The 18961-nt window shown below is 36.1% G+C and overlaps 1 protein-coding gene and 1 long non-coding RNA gene across 7 annotated transcripts in view; one reads left to right on the top strand and one right to left on the bottom strand.

The window, feature by feature from the left end:
* Positions 1-18961, bottom strand: part of LOC101890976 (uncharacterized membrane protein DDB_G0293934) — a 106771-nt gene that overhangs the window by 52146 nt on the left and 35664 nt on the right. For 2 of the 6 annotated variants that reach the window (XR_002195515.2, XM_059126528.1), the window contains exons 1-3: positions 8232-9201; positions 2463-2648; positions 449-2251 (exon numbers count right to left, since the gene is read on the bottom strand). Coding sequence is in view for 5 of the 6 variants with exons in the window: in XM_059126528.1 (XP_058982511.1) it covers positions 449-2251; positions 2463-2648; positions 8232-9114 (2872 nt within the window). In the remaining variant the exon portion in view is untranslated. Of the gene's footprint in view, positions 1-448; positions 2252-2462; positions 2649-8231; positions 9391-18961 lie in introns of those variants that run through there. The other 4 variants (XM_005192001.4, XM_059126539.1, XM_059126534.1 and 1 more) reach the window with 3 other exon arrangements.
* Positions 15835-18961, top strand: part of LOC109614356 (uncharacterized) — a 37818-nt gene continuing 34691 nt past the window's right edge. Inside the window, exon 1 of the long non-coding RNA XR_002195517.2 lies at positions 15835-15973. This is a non-coding gene — a long non-coding RNA (uncharacterized LOC109614356). The remainder of the gene's footprint in view (positions 15974-18961) is intronic.

Raw genomic sequence — 18961 nt, 5'->3', positions numbered from 1 at the left:
AAAACGATCACTAAATGCGAATTGATATTTCTGCTAAAACTTGATCTGGTGTGAATATGGAATATATAGAATCGCTCCTTCTGATACCTCCCCCCATAAAGGGTCAAAAGCTTAAATAATCGTAACGCAAGTCAATATATATGTAAACAAACAGACATTGGCTGAGGGTATACATTTGTCGGCTAACCCGATTGATACTTTTTGATTTGTGTTTTCTTCACTTGCCGGGCACACTCTGTGGCAACGTTACTCATTACTTATTTATGATAGAATGTATGTATGTATTTTTTGAGGAATAATCCATTATTTTCAACCTACTGGTATTCGTATCGTACAACTCCCAAAATTTTGCTGGGTTATTAGTCCTTTGAGTTTTGGGTCAATCAGTGTGAGCTCAAACAAGACCATAGTTGAAATAAATATTTTTTTCTTTGGTTTTTCTATTTACCTACCGTTATTGCATGGCTATTTTTCGGAAATCCATGCAAATCGAACTGATCCACATAACTGTCGAACGAGGCCGAATCGAAATTATGCGACGTTAAAATCGTGTTATCGTTGTCGTCGCTGAAGCCATTGAGTGTGGCCTGAGTTTTCCCCCCACGATCGTAGTGTGGATGAGCTGCTCCTTCGCCTCTAACGTTGTCCATGTATGAGAAGGCGGACGAGGAGGATGTGGAAGCGGCTGCAGCCGGCATTGTTACAAGTGTTGTCTGCATGTATGGATGGGTTGATGCTGCTGCTGCCTCAGAGCCAGGCGATGGCAGTGCTTGTGCCCTCGACGAGGATGCTGAAGTGGGTAATAGTAATGAGGATGACGCAGCGAGTTTACTTCCGTGATTTGCCAAATGACTTTGATCTGAGGCACCAACAGACAGTGTGGACTTTAAGGGAGTGGTCGTTAACAATTCCGACTGTTGTGGCGTTGTGCTGGCCGAAGATGTTGCAGACATGGTGCCAGAGGGTAGCACTTTGTTGGCAATGCTGGCAGTGGCGGCGGTGGTGGTGGTGTTGCCATAGTCCTGGTGATTCTTTGGAGTATTTTGTACATTGGAATGGTTGGCTTTGTTGTGTTGTCTGTTGTGTTTGCGTCTGCCAAAACCCGAATTTTGCTGACGATTGTTGTGATGATTGTTCTGGTGGTGATGCTGATGATGATGTTGGTCACGGCGATCGTCATAATGCCGCTGTTTCTGCTGTTGTTGTTTGTGTTTGTGCTGCTGCTGCTGGTGGTGATGACGATTGCTGTTGTCATTGCGATGACGATGATGATGATATTTTGGAGCATTCTCAGCATGTTGGCCATTTTGGTCAGGTCGTCTAACGTGGCTGTTGTTGTTATTATTATCGTTGCTGCTGCTGGAGTACTGATCTCGTTGTTGTGTTTTGGTTGTTTGTTGCAAATCATGATTATTTTTGTTGGTTTTGGACTTGTGTCTAGACATGGACTGGTTCCGAAATCTCGTTGTTGCATCATCATCGTCGTTGTCGTTGTCGTTGTCGCTGTCGTCGGAGTGGTTTTCGTCGTTGTGGTTGTTGTTGCTGCTGAAGCCGCTGTTGAAAATTATGGGCCTGCTCCGGCCTCCGCCATCACCACCACCACCGCCGCCGTCCTCGTCATCGTAGTCATCTTCTTCTTCCTCATATTCCTCGGAGAGATCAGTGTACTCGTGCTGACCATTTGCGTTGTGGTTGTTGTTGCTGTTGCTATTGCTGTTCTTGTTGCCCTGTCTGGCATATGTGGATCTTACATTGCTAAAAAGTTGTATCCGTCTAGTGGTGGGCTTTTCCGTATGCTCGACATTGGCTGTTATCAGAAGTCTGCGATTGCCTTTGGGCTGCTGGTTTTTTCTTCGTGGCGGCGTTGGCGGTGGTGCCTCCTGTTGGTGGGTATAGTCGTGTTGCATGTGTATGTGAATAAATTTTCTTTGGTTTTGTTTTTCCGAACCTAAGTTTGCATTTGTAATTTCACTACTTAAACTATGGGTGTCGCGTTCCTGTCGCGACCTCTCCTCCCGACGTAACGTCCGCTGGTTCACCTTTGCGGACACCACGCCACTACCATCGCTGGCAGCACCACCACCGCCACCATTTTTAGAAAACAGGCTGTGGTGCTGCTGCTGGAGTTGTTGTTCGCGTTGCAAGCGCCTTCGTCTTGCTGCTCCACATTCAGGCGCGCAAACGCACTTCGGCCGACCCTTGCGTTTGACGCATTTCTTGTTTGGTCCGCATTTGACGTTGCGACAACTTTCTGAAATGAAAAACAAAAACAGACAGACAAACACATGAAATGAAATTATTGGCAGATGAGTCCGGCCGTTGGTTGCCTTGTAAGTCGTCAGTCGTCTAATGGCCGAGTTCGTTTTCTGTTTCTTTAGTTTTTGCTTCACTTTTACAGATTCCAATCAAGTGTCTGTGCGATTACTTATTAGCATTTATTATTTTGTTTATTTGGTAGCTACCTAAGCACGGTGTGCATTCCATGCCGCCTCCAATCGCCGTCGCAAAAAAGTACTCGACATTTGTCGGCTCACGATCGGTGTAGGCGAATTCTTGATTGGCGCCACAGCAGTCACTCTTACTGACGTTGAACGAGAAGATTTCGTTGCATTTGCCATTACCTAAGACCGTCTGCCAGCAGGCTCCAGCTGAAAATAGCATCCATGGAAGAATAAGAAAAAAATGAAAATATTAAAGCATTAGATTTATGCACCTAAACATAGGAACATACTTTTAATACTTTTAATGTTCAATTACACACAGCATTCGCACACAAACTCACAGACATACATATACACACACGAAATTCCATACATCCATAAAAGTACTTTCCTAACCAAATGGAAATGGGTGAATTTAATTTGTCATGGCCATTAGTGGCTTAATGTTCATTCCAGTGACATGATCTTAAATTAAGTTGCCACTTGTCGGAAGGCGATGGGATTTTATTTTAGTTTCGCAACGAATCCATTTCAATTCGAATAAAAGATTAATAATGAAGTTGTCATCATGGTAATGGACCGAGGATTGGAGCTACAATTATGCGCCTTGTTGTTAGGCCAATGGAATACAAGGAATTAAGTTCTGATGTTGATAATGTAAAAACTTAGAGATATATTGAGGAGACATTTTTGTCGATTTTCATTATCCAAATATGCAAAACTGAGTCATACAATTATTGGCTGACAAAATGTATCAAAAAAAAAAAAAAAAAACAAGCAAAGCAGCAGCAATGTTCGGGCCCAACTTTATGATTGTCGGATAGAACAAAAGAAAATACCGGTGGAAAATGTCGCTAAAATTAAAAAAATCCCTATATCAGGTGTTACAGTAATATGTACGAAAACTTGGACCTCTGCACTTAATTATCTCCAGAGAATGTGTTCCCTGTTACGAACTCCAAATACAAAGTCTAAAATAATTCTGTAAAGAATGTAGCTAAAATCATACCGAATATTGGAAGGCACTGCTATATTCAACAGACGGTGTTTAGAAAATTTCGAAAAACTTAGTCAATTCCTATCACAACGAAAAGAAGGCACAAGTTTGTAGAAGGGATACGGAGAGTATATTGGGCAGCAGTTTTTTGCATTTTCAGTCAAATGATCGCATAGTGCTGAAGTATGGAGGGTGTATTAACTTTGTCATTCCGTTTGTAACTCTTCGAAATATTCATAATAGACCCTACAAAGTATATATATTCTGGATCAGCGTAAAATTCTAAGCCGATCTAGCGATGTCTGTCTGTTGTAATCACGCTATCTTTCGAACGAATTGAGATAGAAGGATAACATTTTGCATACATGCATAGTTTACCAGTAGGCAGGTTAAGTTCGTAAATGGGCCATGTCGGTCCACGTTTTCGTATAGGACCCATATAACGGTACCTCCAGATATTCGGTATTTTCATGATTTCAGCAACATTATTCGCGGGAATTGTTTCAAATTTTGTACTCGAAGATCCTAATGGGTACTACAACCTAATGGGTACTACAAAAATTTTTGTCATAGACTGTAGTACTCATTACGAACTTCAAATACGAAATTTGAAATAATTCCGGTAAATAATGTCGCTTAAACCATGAAAATAACGGATATCGGGAGGTACCGATTAGTATTCATTAAAATACTGAATATCGAGAGGTTCCGTTATGGGGGGATATACGATATCGTGGACCTATATGGACAATTCCCTTTCAGGGGTAAAGTACTAAGAAGTAACTCCTTGTGTGGAAAACCAGCCCCAGGTCTCTTTATACCAAATCTATTTCAGGACATTTGAATTCGATCTAGCGGTGTCCGTCCGTCCATCTGTCAGTCTGGCTGATGGGCTATATCGGCCTACTCCTCCTCCCCCACAAAAAGTCGAAATTTTCAAAGAAAATATTTTACTGCACAGAAAGAGAAATTATAATCCAATTTTGTTCCAACTTTGCAAATCCTAGTATTCGGACAATATCGGTCCACTCCATCAAGTACCCTCACCACAAAGGGTCCAAATTTTTAGTAATTATAACTCTTATAAAATGTAATGTAAGAGTCCGCCATTAACATTTGATTCCATTCAGTATTATCACATCTCAATATTTCTAGCAACACAAGATCTGTTATAAAGATGGTAGAGATCGGACCATTCCATCTGATACCTCCCGTAGACGTAGACGTTTTGAATAACCAAACGATTATAAAATCCGAAATAAGTATTCGGTTCTCTTCATATTTGACACATCCAATTATTTCTACTAACAAAAGATCTGCGATGAAGATAGAATGTATCGGTCCACTCCTTCTGGTACCTCCCTCCCAAAGGATCAAAATGAAAAACCATGAAGCTCATAAAAAGCCATTTCCATTCTGACTTTGTACATCTCAATATTTCTATCACCACAATATCGGTTATAAAGAGATCGGACTATTCCTTCTGGTACCTCCTCTCCATAAGATTCAAGATTTTGAAAAAGAAAACACTCAATAAAGCGGAATAAGCATCTAATTCAAATTTCACACACAAGATCTGTCGTGAAGACGATATATATCTGCGAACCCCTTCTGGTTCCTCCCCCTAGAAAGAGACACAATATTCAATACCCAGCTTTAGGGCTGCATTTCATTAGTTTTACTAACCTGCTCTACCCCCTTATTGTATCATTCCAACTATTCTGTATATAATCTTTGGGATTTATTATCTCATATATGTCGGCAATGTCGAATGAAATTTCAAATTATTTTTTGCTTCTGTACATCATATCTACATATTAATCAAATCATATTCGGACATCAAAGAAGACATTAATCAAAATTAAGATCAGCCATGTCTTTGATCTGTAAGTGTGTGCCACAGCACGGAGACATTGCCAAGGAATACAATTTGTGAACAAACGACAATTTCATAAAATTTTTTGTTGCACCAAACACATAAACATCGATTACCAAGAGTAAAGTGCTTTCAAATAGGCGTTTGATATGCCAAAAATATATATTTCCTTTTGCTTTCTGTTCTTCTTTTCACCACAGTAATAAGAAGAATATATCAATTTTATCATTCCGAAATATTAATTGGGGACCTGAAAAATATATTTCTTCATTAGCTTAAATCTGCATGCCACCTGATTTCTTTATATATTAGGAAAAACACGAAAATAAACTAAATGAAACGTTTTTAATCGTTCTGCTTACAGAACGAAACAGAACATGATCACAAAAAAGAGATTGAAAACATTGGTTTTTGAAGCTTATATTTCTCGGAAATTTTTATATCCAAAAATTTTATAGGACAAATCCGGATCATCTTAAAACACTTACTTTTTAAATTTTAAATTATTTTATGTCATATGCGGACACAGAAATATACCAGTAAATAAAAGTCAAAAGTCGGGCGATTATATGATACCCTACATCACTATGCATATTTAATAGAGCTTCCGTAACAAAAGAACTTATTTGAAGTAGATCATACCACCTATCAACATTTGAATTAATTTTTGCTGAATTTGACGGAGGCATTTTAATCTTCAATACCAAATAACATTGCTATAGAATACATGATATTACTTCGATATATATTTAAAAAATATGAAATAAATCAAAAATAATAAATTAAAAATTAAATAAATATTAACCAATACTACAAATAAATACCAAAAGACATAATACTCTTATCACTATGTGGTGTAGGGTATAATAAAAGATCGAAAAAAAATTGATGTGTCATTTTTGGAAGAAAAAAAACTTTTTAGATTTTAAAATGCTAAACGATTCAGAATTCATGGAAACAGTCGAAATAAATGTAAAATTAAAGTATGAGTAATCGAAATAATAAAAACTTAATAGAATTTTGTGGTAGGGGTCGAGATTTTAATTTTGTGGAGTACATAAAATATGTTGTGGAATTTGCTGACGACAAACAGTCTTTTCAATATTATTCGACTGCAAATGGACTGTGCGGGAAAAATGAATATTGGTATAGTGAAACAATACTTTCTCGGAGAGAGAAGCTGAGTCAGCAGAAAGTTTTGGGGGGTGCCAACAAAACAAGTAAACAGATTCTAAAGATTTTTAAAATTAATATTTTAATATTTCTCCCTTTTATATCTGGATGTTACGTTAACCTCAAATAAAACAGCAAAAAAAAAAACAACAAAAAAAAAAAAACAACAAAAAAAAAAAAAAAAACAAAAAAAAAAAAAAAAACATTGGAATCCGCTTTTCAACGGCATAAGAAATATTTTTCAAGCAGACAACTCGGTCCAAATACATTCAGGGTGAGATAAAAAAACTGCAACAACAGACACAATAGTCCAACGGATTGGTATACGGAGATTTTGGTGGTCATTGTGCGCTGGAAATGAAGCGAGGATGAATGAACCATTCTTGGGTGGCGCGTGCTGAGTGCGATGGTGCTGAGTCCTGTTTAAATGTCCAAGGTCTGCGGCCAAAATGTTTACGTGCCCAAGGCTTTAATGCATCCTCCAGGATATTTTCGCGATAACATTACGTACGAGTACGAGCGGAGAGCGACCATCGGCTGTTACGGCGGCCCATACCATCACCATGGCCGGCGCTTGAATTGCACCACGAATAACTTTTTTCGGGAAATGCTGTTGTACGCTTGTAAACAATATAATGACCTGTCACTGGAATACATTTAACACCTGTCTAACATAGTATGGAGGGTATATTAAGTTTGCCATTCCGTTTGTAACATCTCTAAATATACATAAATGAGCCATGTAGGTCCACGTTTTGGTATAGCACCCATATAACGGAACCTCCCATTTTCGGTATTTTGATGATTTTAGCAACAATATTCATCGGAATTGTTTCAAATTTGTTATTTGAAGTTCGAAATGGATACTACAGCCTAAGGCAGAAAATTGTCTGTGCAGATCCACGTCTTCGTATAGCCCCCATATAACGGAACCTCCCGATATTCGGTATTTTGATGATTTTAGCAACAATATTCACCGAAATTCTTTCAATATTGGTATTTGATGTTCGTAATGGATGCTACTGTTTATGACAGGAAATCGTCTGTACAGGTCCACGTCTTCGTATAGCCCCCATATAACGGTACCTCCCGATATTCGGTATTTTGATTTGAGATTATACCATAGGTATAATCTACTTCACTTAAATTCTCAATATATATTTTTTTGTTACGAGAGCTCTGCTAAATACGCATAGTGCTGTTGAGTATCATATAGTCGGCCCCGCCCGACTCTTCCACTTTCCTTACTGGTTTAAAATATTGTATAAATTTCAAAAGAGGATTGAAATAAGATGAGTATTTTTAAATTTCTTTAAAATAGGGGTACGAAAAGTTGTAAGAAACACAACTTTGTTATTGACAGACTGATAAAAGCTAAAACTTCGACCTTTTGCACAAGATAAGAGGAGATCTTTGGGAATTGTATTAAAAAGGAGAAAGTGCTACAGCATTATTATATAGCGTTCAGTCAGAGCTATAACTTTAAATTTTTAAATATGGTCTGAAGTAAGGTTAAATTTTAAAACGTTGTTATTTATTGCAATTGAGTGATGGGTAGAATCTAGAACGTTCAAATTTTGCACGAGAAGAACAAATACTTATGCCATATAATGTCGTTCTTGAAAAGAGATGGCCGAAATATATTTTCGTTGGGGTCAACATTTTTCAAATCATTTGTTAAACATTCAATTTGCGGTTTCCTAGATATTCGAAACATTGGACTAGGAACTTAAATTTCACTTACCTGCTGCAGTTCGAACTCCTATTGCAAAAGCAATAAACAATGTCAACAGCAGATGCATTGCTCCAAAGTTGTTGTTGCTGTTGTGGGAACTGCTGCTATTGGTGGCAACATTGATGTATTGATTCGTGGAATGACAGCTCTTCGAATGCTCCGTAGACTTGAAAACGTTAATGTTGCTGTGTGGAATAGACGCAGTCACTGGCAATTTTGTATGCATTGAATGATTTTCCAGCTGATAGTCGTGGCAACAATGGGACAACTTTGTCTGGCTGGACGATGGTGATGATGGTGTCGATAATAACGACGACAGGTTGGACAACAACGATATTGATGACATTGAAAATTTCGTTGTTGTAGTTGTTGTTGGTGGTGACTGCTTCAACTGATGTTGATGTTGATGTCGATGTTGCTGGTGATGATGCTTCGGACGGTAGCACTTTAATGGTGGCGCTGATGTGATTGTTGACACTTTGTCATAATTGCTGGCGTATTGATAGCCCGTTCCGTTGCGATGTCTGGCACTGCGGTTGGTGGCCTCACTACCCATGTTGGTGTCTTCATTAGCATCTTTATAGGCATTGCATTGATGTCTGATTTCGCCGTTCGCTGGCACTGCAGCCAATGTACGACTTGTGATGACAATCCTCCTCTGAATTTCCATAACAAATGGTTTTGCCGAAAACCCACTGTCGTCTGTTGTGACTACTGGAAATGGTGGTGATGTTGTTGTTGTTGCTGCTGCTGCTGCTGCTGTCGGTACTGTTGTCGTTGTTGTTGTTGTTGTTGACTGTATAATTAAAATTAATATTCTCGGAAATTTACTAACCTCTTCTCGTGTGTGCAAGGAAATTTTGTAATTCTTTATAATTCTGTGATTCGGCATTTTTCCTCCAGCCACCGGAAGTGGATGCGTTTGCAAATCGCCGCCGATACGCCTGCAACGATTTCGAATTGAGCATCTTCGTTTGTATTTGTAGTTCGATTTTAGAAATGTAATAATTTTCATTTTGTGCTGATATTTTTTGGTATTATTGCATTTGACATTTGGATATATTGTTTTACATGGTATGCGTTTCATGGCGACACTTTTCATTCGAACTTCTCGTTGACCATCCGAAATGGGGTTATTTAAATCCGATTGTTTGACATGAGATCAAATCTAATGAAAAAGGAGAGTAAATATGTAATTAAAAATTATTTATGTCAAAAAAAAAATCGGAATATTAAAATGGGTATTAATTTTTGTGAAAATGGATGTAAAGGGGACGTGTATGGAACTTATTAAAACTCTATCCATTTTAAGTGTTTTAACACTAAAATATCTCAAATTACTAACAACATCCTAAATTTAAGAAACGGATCACATGTTGTAATATTGAAAACGATTTGGCGAGGAAATTAGTTTAGTTTAGAAATTAGTTTAATTAAGATTAGATTCTTCTATTAGGTTAGGAACATTGGAATTCATTGGAACATTAGTCTATCAAACCGTGGACGCCGCACATTGGGGTGAGATCCTCAAAAACGGAGATTAATTCAGAGAAACATTCTACCGCTTTGAAATGTTGCTCAGACATTTATATTACCCCTAGATGTTTGGTAATAAAAATTGCACATATCGGTCCATATTTCGGTATGACACCCATATAGCGTTACTATCTGATTTCCGGTATTTTAAATGTTTTGACCATAATTTTAGACCAAATCATGTGTAACTTGACATCAAGAGTTCTGAGTAGATATAATCTTTTCACGCTAGAACATTTCAAAATTGCTCCAATATTTACTGTACCTCCTAATTTTCGGTATTTTTAAGGTTTGAGTAACTTGACATTTTGAGTACTGAGCTGACAGAATCTTTCCTTGCTTAATTTTATGAAGATAGGACCGCACTTTTTTTAAGAATCTCTTCCTGCAAAAATTTATGAAGATAATTCCACTAATATATATAGGGCCTTTTCCTAGCTCTACTTCCTAATTTTAGGTTTTTTGAGGGTTTCAGACACATCTTTTTAGAAACTTATTATTTGGTATTTGGTTTTTCAGTGGGTAAAAACTACAAACATTTTCTATATAAAACAACCCTTTAACGTAGGTCTCTAAGGCCCAATGAGGTTGGGTCCCCAAAAACATAGATAAATTCATGGTACAATGATATCAAGATAGGGCTATGATACCATATTTTAATTTTTTTATTTTCTTGGCTTAATATGTCAACTTCATTTGTTTATGTGTGTGTTTTCTTTTCAATAACAAAAAAAATTGTTCAGAAAACATTCAAATTCAGGTGTTTTCAAAATGTTTATTTCAACGTATGCATCGACAAAATCTAGAGTTTTTGTAGCGAAATAATCCTTTAGAGATATATAGTACCTGAGTTTGGAAAGAAGTGTTGACCTTTCATTCAGTTATCGCGGTTTTCAATTATTTATTCAAAATAAATGCAACAAGTTGTTTGATTTTTTTTATTGTTTTGATACTAATTCTGACATTACAAGCCAAACAGGTAGACCTCTATACTTGCAATTTTTTCAAAGTTAGCCTACCTTCTCTTCATTGTACCATGGATAAATTCACTTTTATTAGGATCACTTTTTAAATACCTGGTACTGGTCGTTATCTCTATATTAAACCCAAGTCAAATTTATGTATTTCATGTATCATTTTTAGAATGTTGTGATTAATGACACTATGAATATTTTTACCCAAAGACATATTCATTTTTTCACTTTAAACTGCAGTAAAAATGTGTGTAGATCACAAAAGAATTGCTTTTGTGGTTCAAAATGTCACTTAAATCTTTAAAATATTGTAAATGTGAACGTTTCCTTTATATGAGAGGCATACCAAGCATTAAATATTTTTTGACAAATTTTTGCAAGACGATGTATTATACTCAGAACCCAAAATGTCAAATTGCATCAACATTTGTTGGAAATTTTTGTCAAAATCCATCAATGTTGAAAATAAATTCGTTACCCTGTATGAATCTTGCATGAAATCCCCTCAAAGATTTCAAATCGGGTATAGAATTATATTGATTTTTTTTACAAACATATTTTTTAAATCTTTAAATTTCTTCAAATCTGTGGGTTTCGTTCCATGGCAAAAAAGCCTTGACCTGGGCCTATTTTACAATTTATTGGTTATTTTATTCTCGATAAGTTGTACAGAAACATTTTCTAATACACTGTCCATAAATACTACATTACAGCGGATTCGGCTTGGCAATTTGTCTTAGAAACTCCATAATAACTAAAATCATCTGGTTCAAAATTTATAGTATCTACGTCAAAACAAGGAACTATGTTAACTTCTTATAATGGGATTACTACATTGGGAAATTTCAATATCAATCATTTTAGGAGTACGACAGGTGTAATTTTATTCATTTATCTTAAAAGTCGTGCCTTTGAGAGAAATGGATGGAAAAGTTATATTGTCTTCAGATGCAGTTGAAGACTTATAAACTGAAATATCGTATTCAGTTGATTTCCAGCATGGTAAGACCCCAATAAGTCATACATAAACAAGTGGTGAAATGCTGCGGGTATATATCCTTCCGAACAACGACTGAGTCTTTCTAATTTGTTTTAAAATAATTTATTGTTCAGTATTTTATATTAGGCTTATTTAACCATAAATAGAGTCAAATCTCCCTCCATACTCATTGCCTATTTTAACTATTTCACATTTTTATCGATATGGTACACAAATTGTTTATAAGAATATAGCCACATAACAGGATTGTGTCAATGTTGGCTGTCAACAAATTAACCAGAATGAAACGATATGAACAGTACGAAATTAATTCATTCTATAAACATCAGTTTTCTATGGAATAACACAAATTTCCACTGCCAAGCCTCTCCCATTGTGAAGTATTCATCGTTACTCGCTGTGTGCACGGCCACGTCGATGTCGTCTGCTTCTCGGCTGGGCAATTTAAATGAAAACACGACAAACTGTTGCATTCGCCAACAGCCCTTGAGTGAAGAACACTCTAACAAGTGGCAGACATTGTACTTCATGCAAACATTTTGTTTTCTTTTTCTGCTTTTGTCTCCGGCCCAGATGGCGTTTTCATACGAACGTCTAGCGAAGTACGTGTAAAACAACATTCACAGGCCAAAGTAGACAGAAATTATTCAATTTCGAGAAAAAAAAAAACTCGACGATGCCAATATTTAATGTCTATGTTTAAAATAGCTATGAGACGAGAGAGTTTTGTGGTTTACCTTTTTTTGTTCGTCAATGTCGTTAAAGATATAGGTTGAGAAAGCTATTGTAATGGGTTGATTTTATTTTGAAACCTCAATTAGAGGATATATGTTTTTTGCCCCTCAAGGCTCTAAAGAGCAGGTTTTCCAACATTAGCAATCCATGCCAAGGGGACTGAAGAAACAAACGACATTTATAAAACTTGCAGCAAAATATAGTTATTTTACGATAAAAACAATTATTGACTAAGATTTTGAAATAAAATCACATCGGCCACAACAGATTTTAACTAAGAAAATGGTTCCAGTAAAAACTAGCAAACCCTCTTTCAATTCAGTGACTCCAATTAGTGACGAAATTAAATACACCAATTATAGGGAATTTATAATTTGTATAACCACATAATTCGTGCTCTGTTCCAGAACTTGCAAGAACCTATGAACGATTGGCTAAACTTAGTATACTCGCGCATTTTTGGTAGGCTCTACACAACTGTCTGTGCTGTCTCGCATAGTCCACGTGCTAAAAACAGATTTTCTTTTAGGAACGGCATTAATGGCAGCCATAAAAACACGAATGACAATTGTAATAAAGTTAGATATTTTTGTGGCTAAAAATAACCAGACACAGAAACCTGTTGCTGGTTTAAAAATTTATTGACAAACAAGCAGCCAGAGCATGGATTCCAAAATTAAAGCCAAGCTAAGAGAAAAAAATGAAAAAAATGTACGTAATACGAGACACTGTCGAGACTTGTTTTTGTAGGATTTTATTTTCCCAATTCAAGTAAATGTGAGTTGTTGGTCGCAGCTATTGCTGGCCGCACCATGCGCTCGGCTAGGTGTGCGTGTCGACTGGCGTTTGATGTTAATTGTGAAAGTGCCAACAGATATTGTACCGATATTTTAAAACCGATCGTTTGAGGATAGAATCATTGTAATCGTAAAATACAATGTGTTTAAGCGCTTAATTGTTGGTTTTCAATTTAGGGTGTACCATGACGTATACGTATTGATAATAGCTATACGCACAGATGGTCGGGGGTAGTAGATAAAGTAAGTAGTCATTTCCCCTTTATCTTTTGTTGGTTTTCAAAGCTGACGTTTTCCCCCTTCGTGAGATAACGGGCGTATCAGTCAGACTTGAACTTTGTAATTTAATAATGAATGAATTGAATACTTAATTTCAATTAAACACGTTTCTGACCATATACCTTCTGTAGTCATTAATCTGATGTAGTGTACCAATGCATGAAATATGATTACAGAGGCGCCTTATACAATACCAATAGGAGTTTGCCAATTTTTACAACTGGTCTAATTAGCCTTATGCCAGCAGTTACGGCCGTAATGTGCCTCATTGAAACAACGGGTTTAGACCCCATCTCATTTTGGACCAAATCAGTTTTTGGTCATTTGAAGTCGATCTTGATCTTGTCGTACTCCTAAAATAATTGACATTGATATTATGAGATCTCGATGCTATTGCTATAACTTCCATATAATGATAGTACTTAATCTTATGCTTTTTAAGGTCTTTAGAATATATAAACATTTATTGGTAGTAAATACCATGGTACAATAAGGAGGTAGAACAGCTTTGTAAAACTATAGAAATACAGCCCTGAGACTATGCCCGCTTCCTGTCGAATTTGCATGCAAACAAGTTGTTTAGATGCATTTAATATTTTCCTCATTTTTAAAATCAGTTAAATGGCGCGAAAAATGAATGAAATGCCTGGATTTTCTTTCAAAAATATGATCTAAACAGTTCGATCTTTCAATAACATGGCAAAAGTGGCGAATAGCTTCAATGCGGATCCCGCCATGTACGCGTCTCCCAATAATTGATTTTGAAAATATTTTCTTTTTATTTTTCAAAACAATAAATACATGCGCGAAATTGGCGGAAGTCGGGCACACTAAGAAGAAAATTGTAATCAGCTGGTAGCTCTACCTTACATTTTTATTGTACCATGGTAAATACTTTTGTTATTGTGGCGGCCTCGGCCGTCAAAATGGTTCATGACCCAGTATTTTTAATTGGTTGGAAGGCCCTAACCATATTTTCCAACCACTTGGTTCTAATTTAATAATTTCGATTTTAATGGATAAAACACCTTGACCAAAAACGGCATTGCGAACTTTTATTATGTATCGGCTCCTCTCGATTATTAGGACGGTATAGGTCGAATTTGAATTTCTAATAAAAATCGGTTCACATACAGCTATATCTCCCATATATATTGTTCCTCCGGTTTGCTGTTTTTGTTACCCATAGTCGATATTTGGTGCGAGCAATCAGATACAGCATAGAAATATATGAGCTAAATTTTTTAGAGATAGGTTCAGATTTGGATATAGCTCGCGTATATTCCGATCCGATTTCACGTTTATTGTGCAAAAAAGTGTAATATCAAAATCACGTATATTAGTTTCATTTGTATTTGAAAACAAATGAAATATAACTGATCTAAAGCTATATTACGCATCCAAAAACGATCACTGTTCGTATGATCTACTACACACAAATTCCCAATATAAACGTTTATTTGTTACGAGTAGCTCTACTGAATATGAATGGTGGTGTTATAAAGTCGGCCCTCACCGCCTTTTGACCTTTCTTTACTATTCAGTTTGTAAAACCCTGAATTCGAATATATTAATAACAGTAAAATGATATGCCGATGGAAATGTTTTGAATTCGATTTTTTTATTACCGACTTTTGACATGAGTGCAATATAGCGGTACCAATCAGTACAAGGCATATAATAAAAGTGAAATTTTTTCCAAATTATATATCTCAAATTCTTTACCAAACACAACATTTAGTACCATTTAGTACTTTTTATCCTTTTTTGTACGTATTTCCAAAACCACCTCCAAACCTCAACTCTACACACTGAGAGTACCCCTAATGCGAGATTTCCAATTTTAAGCACTATACCAGGTCCAATAACAAAATAAATACCATTTAGTACTTTTCATATACTTACTTATACTTGTACTAACCCCACCCACCAGCGGTGACCCAAATTTCCAACTCCAATCGTTCACTCAAAATCCAAATTCTACGGAATTTAATACCATTTAATACATTTATTACAGGAATTATTAATTTCCAAACACTTCCTCATCAGCAGTACTTTCCAAAGATTTTAGCTCAATTCGATCGATAATACCAAATTTCTCCAAAGTTACTGCACTTTAGTCCTTTTAGTACACTTATAGTTAAAATTTCCAGAAAACATTCATACGTCCATCCTCGCCCCAAATTTCAAAATTCCAGCTCAATTCAATTATTAGTACCATTTAGTACATTTATAGTTCGAAAAACCAACTTTATTTAGATTCAATTTGAAATATATTTTTTTGACAGTGACGTACTTGAAAATGCCATTCGAAACCATTTCGGATGGTGATCCAATTATAAAGATATAACTTTTTCTTATAAAATATACAAAATTTTTCAAGAAGCACACCAAAGGTCCTGGAACGGATTTCGTCGGAAATTATATAGGGTAAGACATTTTGATAAGGAAAGCACTTAAATTTGCTTCTCCTGACTTTCATTAGTTTTTATCAATCAATTCAGACATTTTTCTCCATTTTACATTTTTTACGTTTGTTAATTTTCAGCCAGCCTATAAAAATATTTTATTTGTTCGCATCCGACAGATTATATTTATATTCTTTTCGAAAAATATATGAGGTCTATTATATAAAATTAAAAAAGAGTAGATACGTAGCCACGCATCAGTCCTAAGACATCCCGTTGTCCGGTTTTTGTTAATGGATTCGGTTTTTGGTTTTCTCTATAACTATGGGCTGTCCAAGTGTAGAGTAGTGTGTGTATGCGTGTGAGAGCGCGAGTGTGTGTGTTTGTGTGCCATTGCCGTGTGATGCAGTGTAGTGTAAAATGTTGTTGATAATAGGCAGCAGACAACATGCCAGACATACATGCAGCATTGTTGTTAGATATGCTCTATTGCAATGGGTAGTTCATTTGAGTGTTGGCTAGAAGGAAAAAAAAAAACAAAAACCCCCGACAGATTCGAGTCTTTCCAAATACACGACCACAACGTTCTCGTAACGGCCAACAACATCTTGGTCTGGCATATAAAATTGAACGTGACTCAAGTTATTTTTGTTATCGCATAAAACGTTCAGCAAAAAAGTTAATATCTTTTATGGCTGACAACAGGCGCAACAACGTCCTTGAGATGTGTGCCTCTTACGGCGACAACCCTCCATGTTGCCGATGGATGTTGCACGCCATCCACAAGAGACATGCACGTCACCCAGCCAATTGGCTGTCTCGGTTCTCGAGAAGAGCCGTATTACTTCTGCTAATAATGCTGCCGCGGCCACTGCTGCTGTGCCGTTTTGTTATTGTCATTGTCAATCGGTTGCAAAGAATGCCCAAGTAGCGCTATGATACTGGGTGCCAGATCCGAGTGGTACGCTGCTGCGAGTCTGCTTTGGCTGTGAAGCACAGTTGTGACATACAGCGTCCGCTATGTTGTGGCATGTAAATGTGTTTCGGTGCACTAATCACGTCTGGCTGTCTGTTTGGAACATGTTGTACGAGCCGATTCGTAGGTGTGACTCTGTGAACTCCATTCAGGTGCATCGCCGCTTCTGCAACATTGTATGCTTGTTTCCGCAAGTAAATTCCTTAGATGGCAAATCGTTCAATTTACATAAATCTGTTACATATTGTAAAATTGTCCAACCGCAAGCAAGTTATCCATGAATAGCAGTGAAAGGGGCTGGTCGGGTTGGCTGGCTGGCTAACTGCGTGCCCAGCATATTATTTTATGCCAAGGCATCGAAGGAATTGGATGGAAATCAATACAGATTGAGCATTTGTTGGCTCCTACGATGACATAGTTTTCAAAAGGGACATGCAGAAATATAAATAAATTGGTTTTCAGGGAAAATGAGGAATTTATAGGATATACTGTAGAATTATTTCGTTTAGTTCTAAGGTTTTTCGTCGTTATTTTATCCTGGTTTTAGTAAGATATTTTGTGTTTAATATTAATTATACAATAATAATTAAATTATATTTCGTAATTATTAAGTCGATGGTGAATGGGAATCTCAAAATCTAAAGAAACTGGGTGACGAAAATTTGATTATGTGATCAGCTTCGTCTACTTGAAAATTATCACAGTTAGGGGGGTTGAGAGAAGTGAAAATTTTCAAATTTCTTTGATGGTACCGAGACAAACTAATTATTCTCCTGAATGGTGACGCGTTTAGAGGGCAATGAAACAAAGTCATCCATTACTGAATAATGAATTTCCCAACCAATTTTTATACCCAACACCACACTGTGGTCAGGGTATTATGTGTTTATGCATTAGTTTTTAACACAGAGAGGGAAGCGAGATATATCCATAGTTCCTTTTAAGGATCTTCACAGAAGAACTATTTGAGGTGATTTGTGCATGCCACCCCAATCGTGTGTCCGTCGAAATGAAATTTTGTATAAGTCGTTAGTTTGGCCCAAGGACGATCCCTATTTAAATTGGAGATAATCGGTCAAAATTTAGATATAGGTTCCACATATATTTTTGTCCGATTTGCCTTTTATTATACACCAAACGGGTAACATCCAGATCTTGTGTTATTAAAAATATTGATCATTTGGCTTAAGGCCTTCGCTGTAATTATTTTAGTTATAAGTTAAATTAACAAATAAAATAAATAAATAAAAATATTGAGATATGACAAAATTGAACATAATAGGACTTTTATAGGAGTTATAATTATTTAAAATTTTGTCCCTTTTGTGGGAAGATACTTTATGGAGTGGACCGATATTGTCAAGCACCTGACCAAGCACTAGAAAAAATATTGTGATCTGCTAAGTTTACATTAAATCGCATGATCCTTTCTGTTTCTATGAGGTAAATCTATATATATATATATAAAAGAAAGTTGTGTTATTTACTACGTTTATAACTTAAGAACCGCTGGACTGATTTTAACGATTCACACAAATTCTGAATTGTCTCCTTTCCGAAAAGGATAATATCCAAAAAAAAAAAAAAAAAAATGTAAAATAATATCCAAATAAAAGTAAAAATGTGATATATTAACATTTTCATTTTGACTTTTGAAATGTACAATAGTAATGTTTTATTTTGCATGACTTTTTTCCATTTTGACTTACTTTTTTCTAATGTACATTTGTAGTGTTTTATATATTTTATTTGAGAATTATTTAATTTACTTAATTTCTTGAGAACTGAAATTTATGGCGGGTTACATGGAAGTGTAGTACCGAATTATGTGGTGGCGAAACGGAATAGATGATATCGATATAATTTAACGCGGTCACACCAAAGTTAGGAGATAATTACTTTTTTAAAATCGCTAAAAAGATTCCTATTGCAAAAATTCTCAAATCGGGAAAAAACCGAAAAAAATTCAATGGAATCGAATTTTAAAAATAATAGTACATTCTATTGAGAAACTTTGTAAGGATCTTTAAACAT

The sequence above is a fragment of the Musca domestica genome, unplaced genomic scaffold, assembly GCF_030504385.1.
Source record: "Musca domestica strain aabys unplaced genomic scaffold, Musca_domestica.polishedcontigs.V.1.1 10, whole genome shotgun sequence".
NCBI lineage: Eukaryota > Metazoa > Arthropoda > Insecta > Diptera > Muscidae > Musca > Musca domestica.
This window is presented reverse-complemented; position numbering and strand designations above follow the sequence as displayed.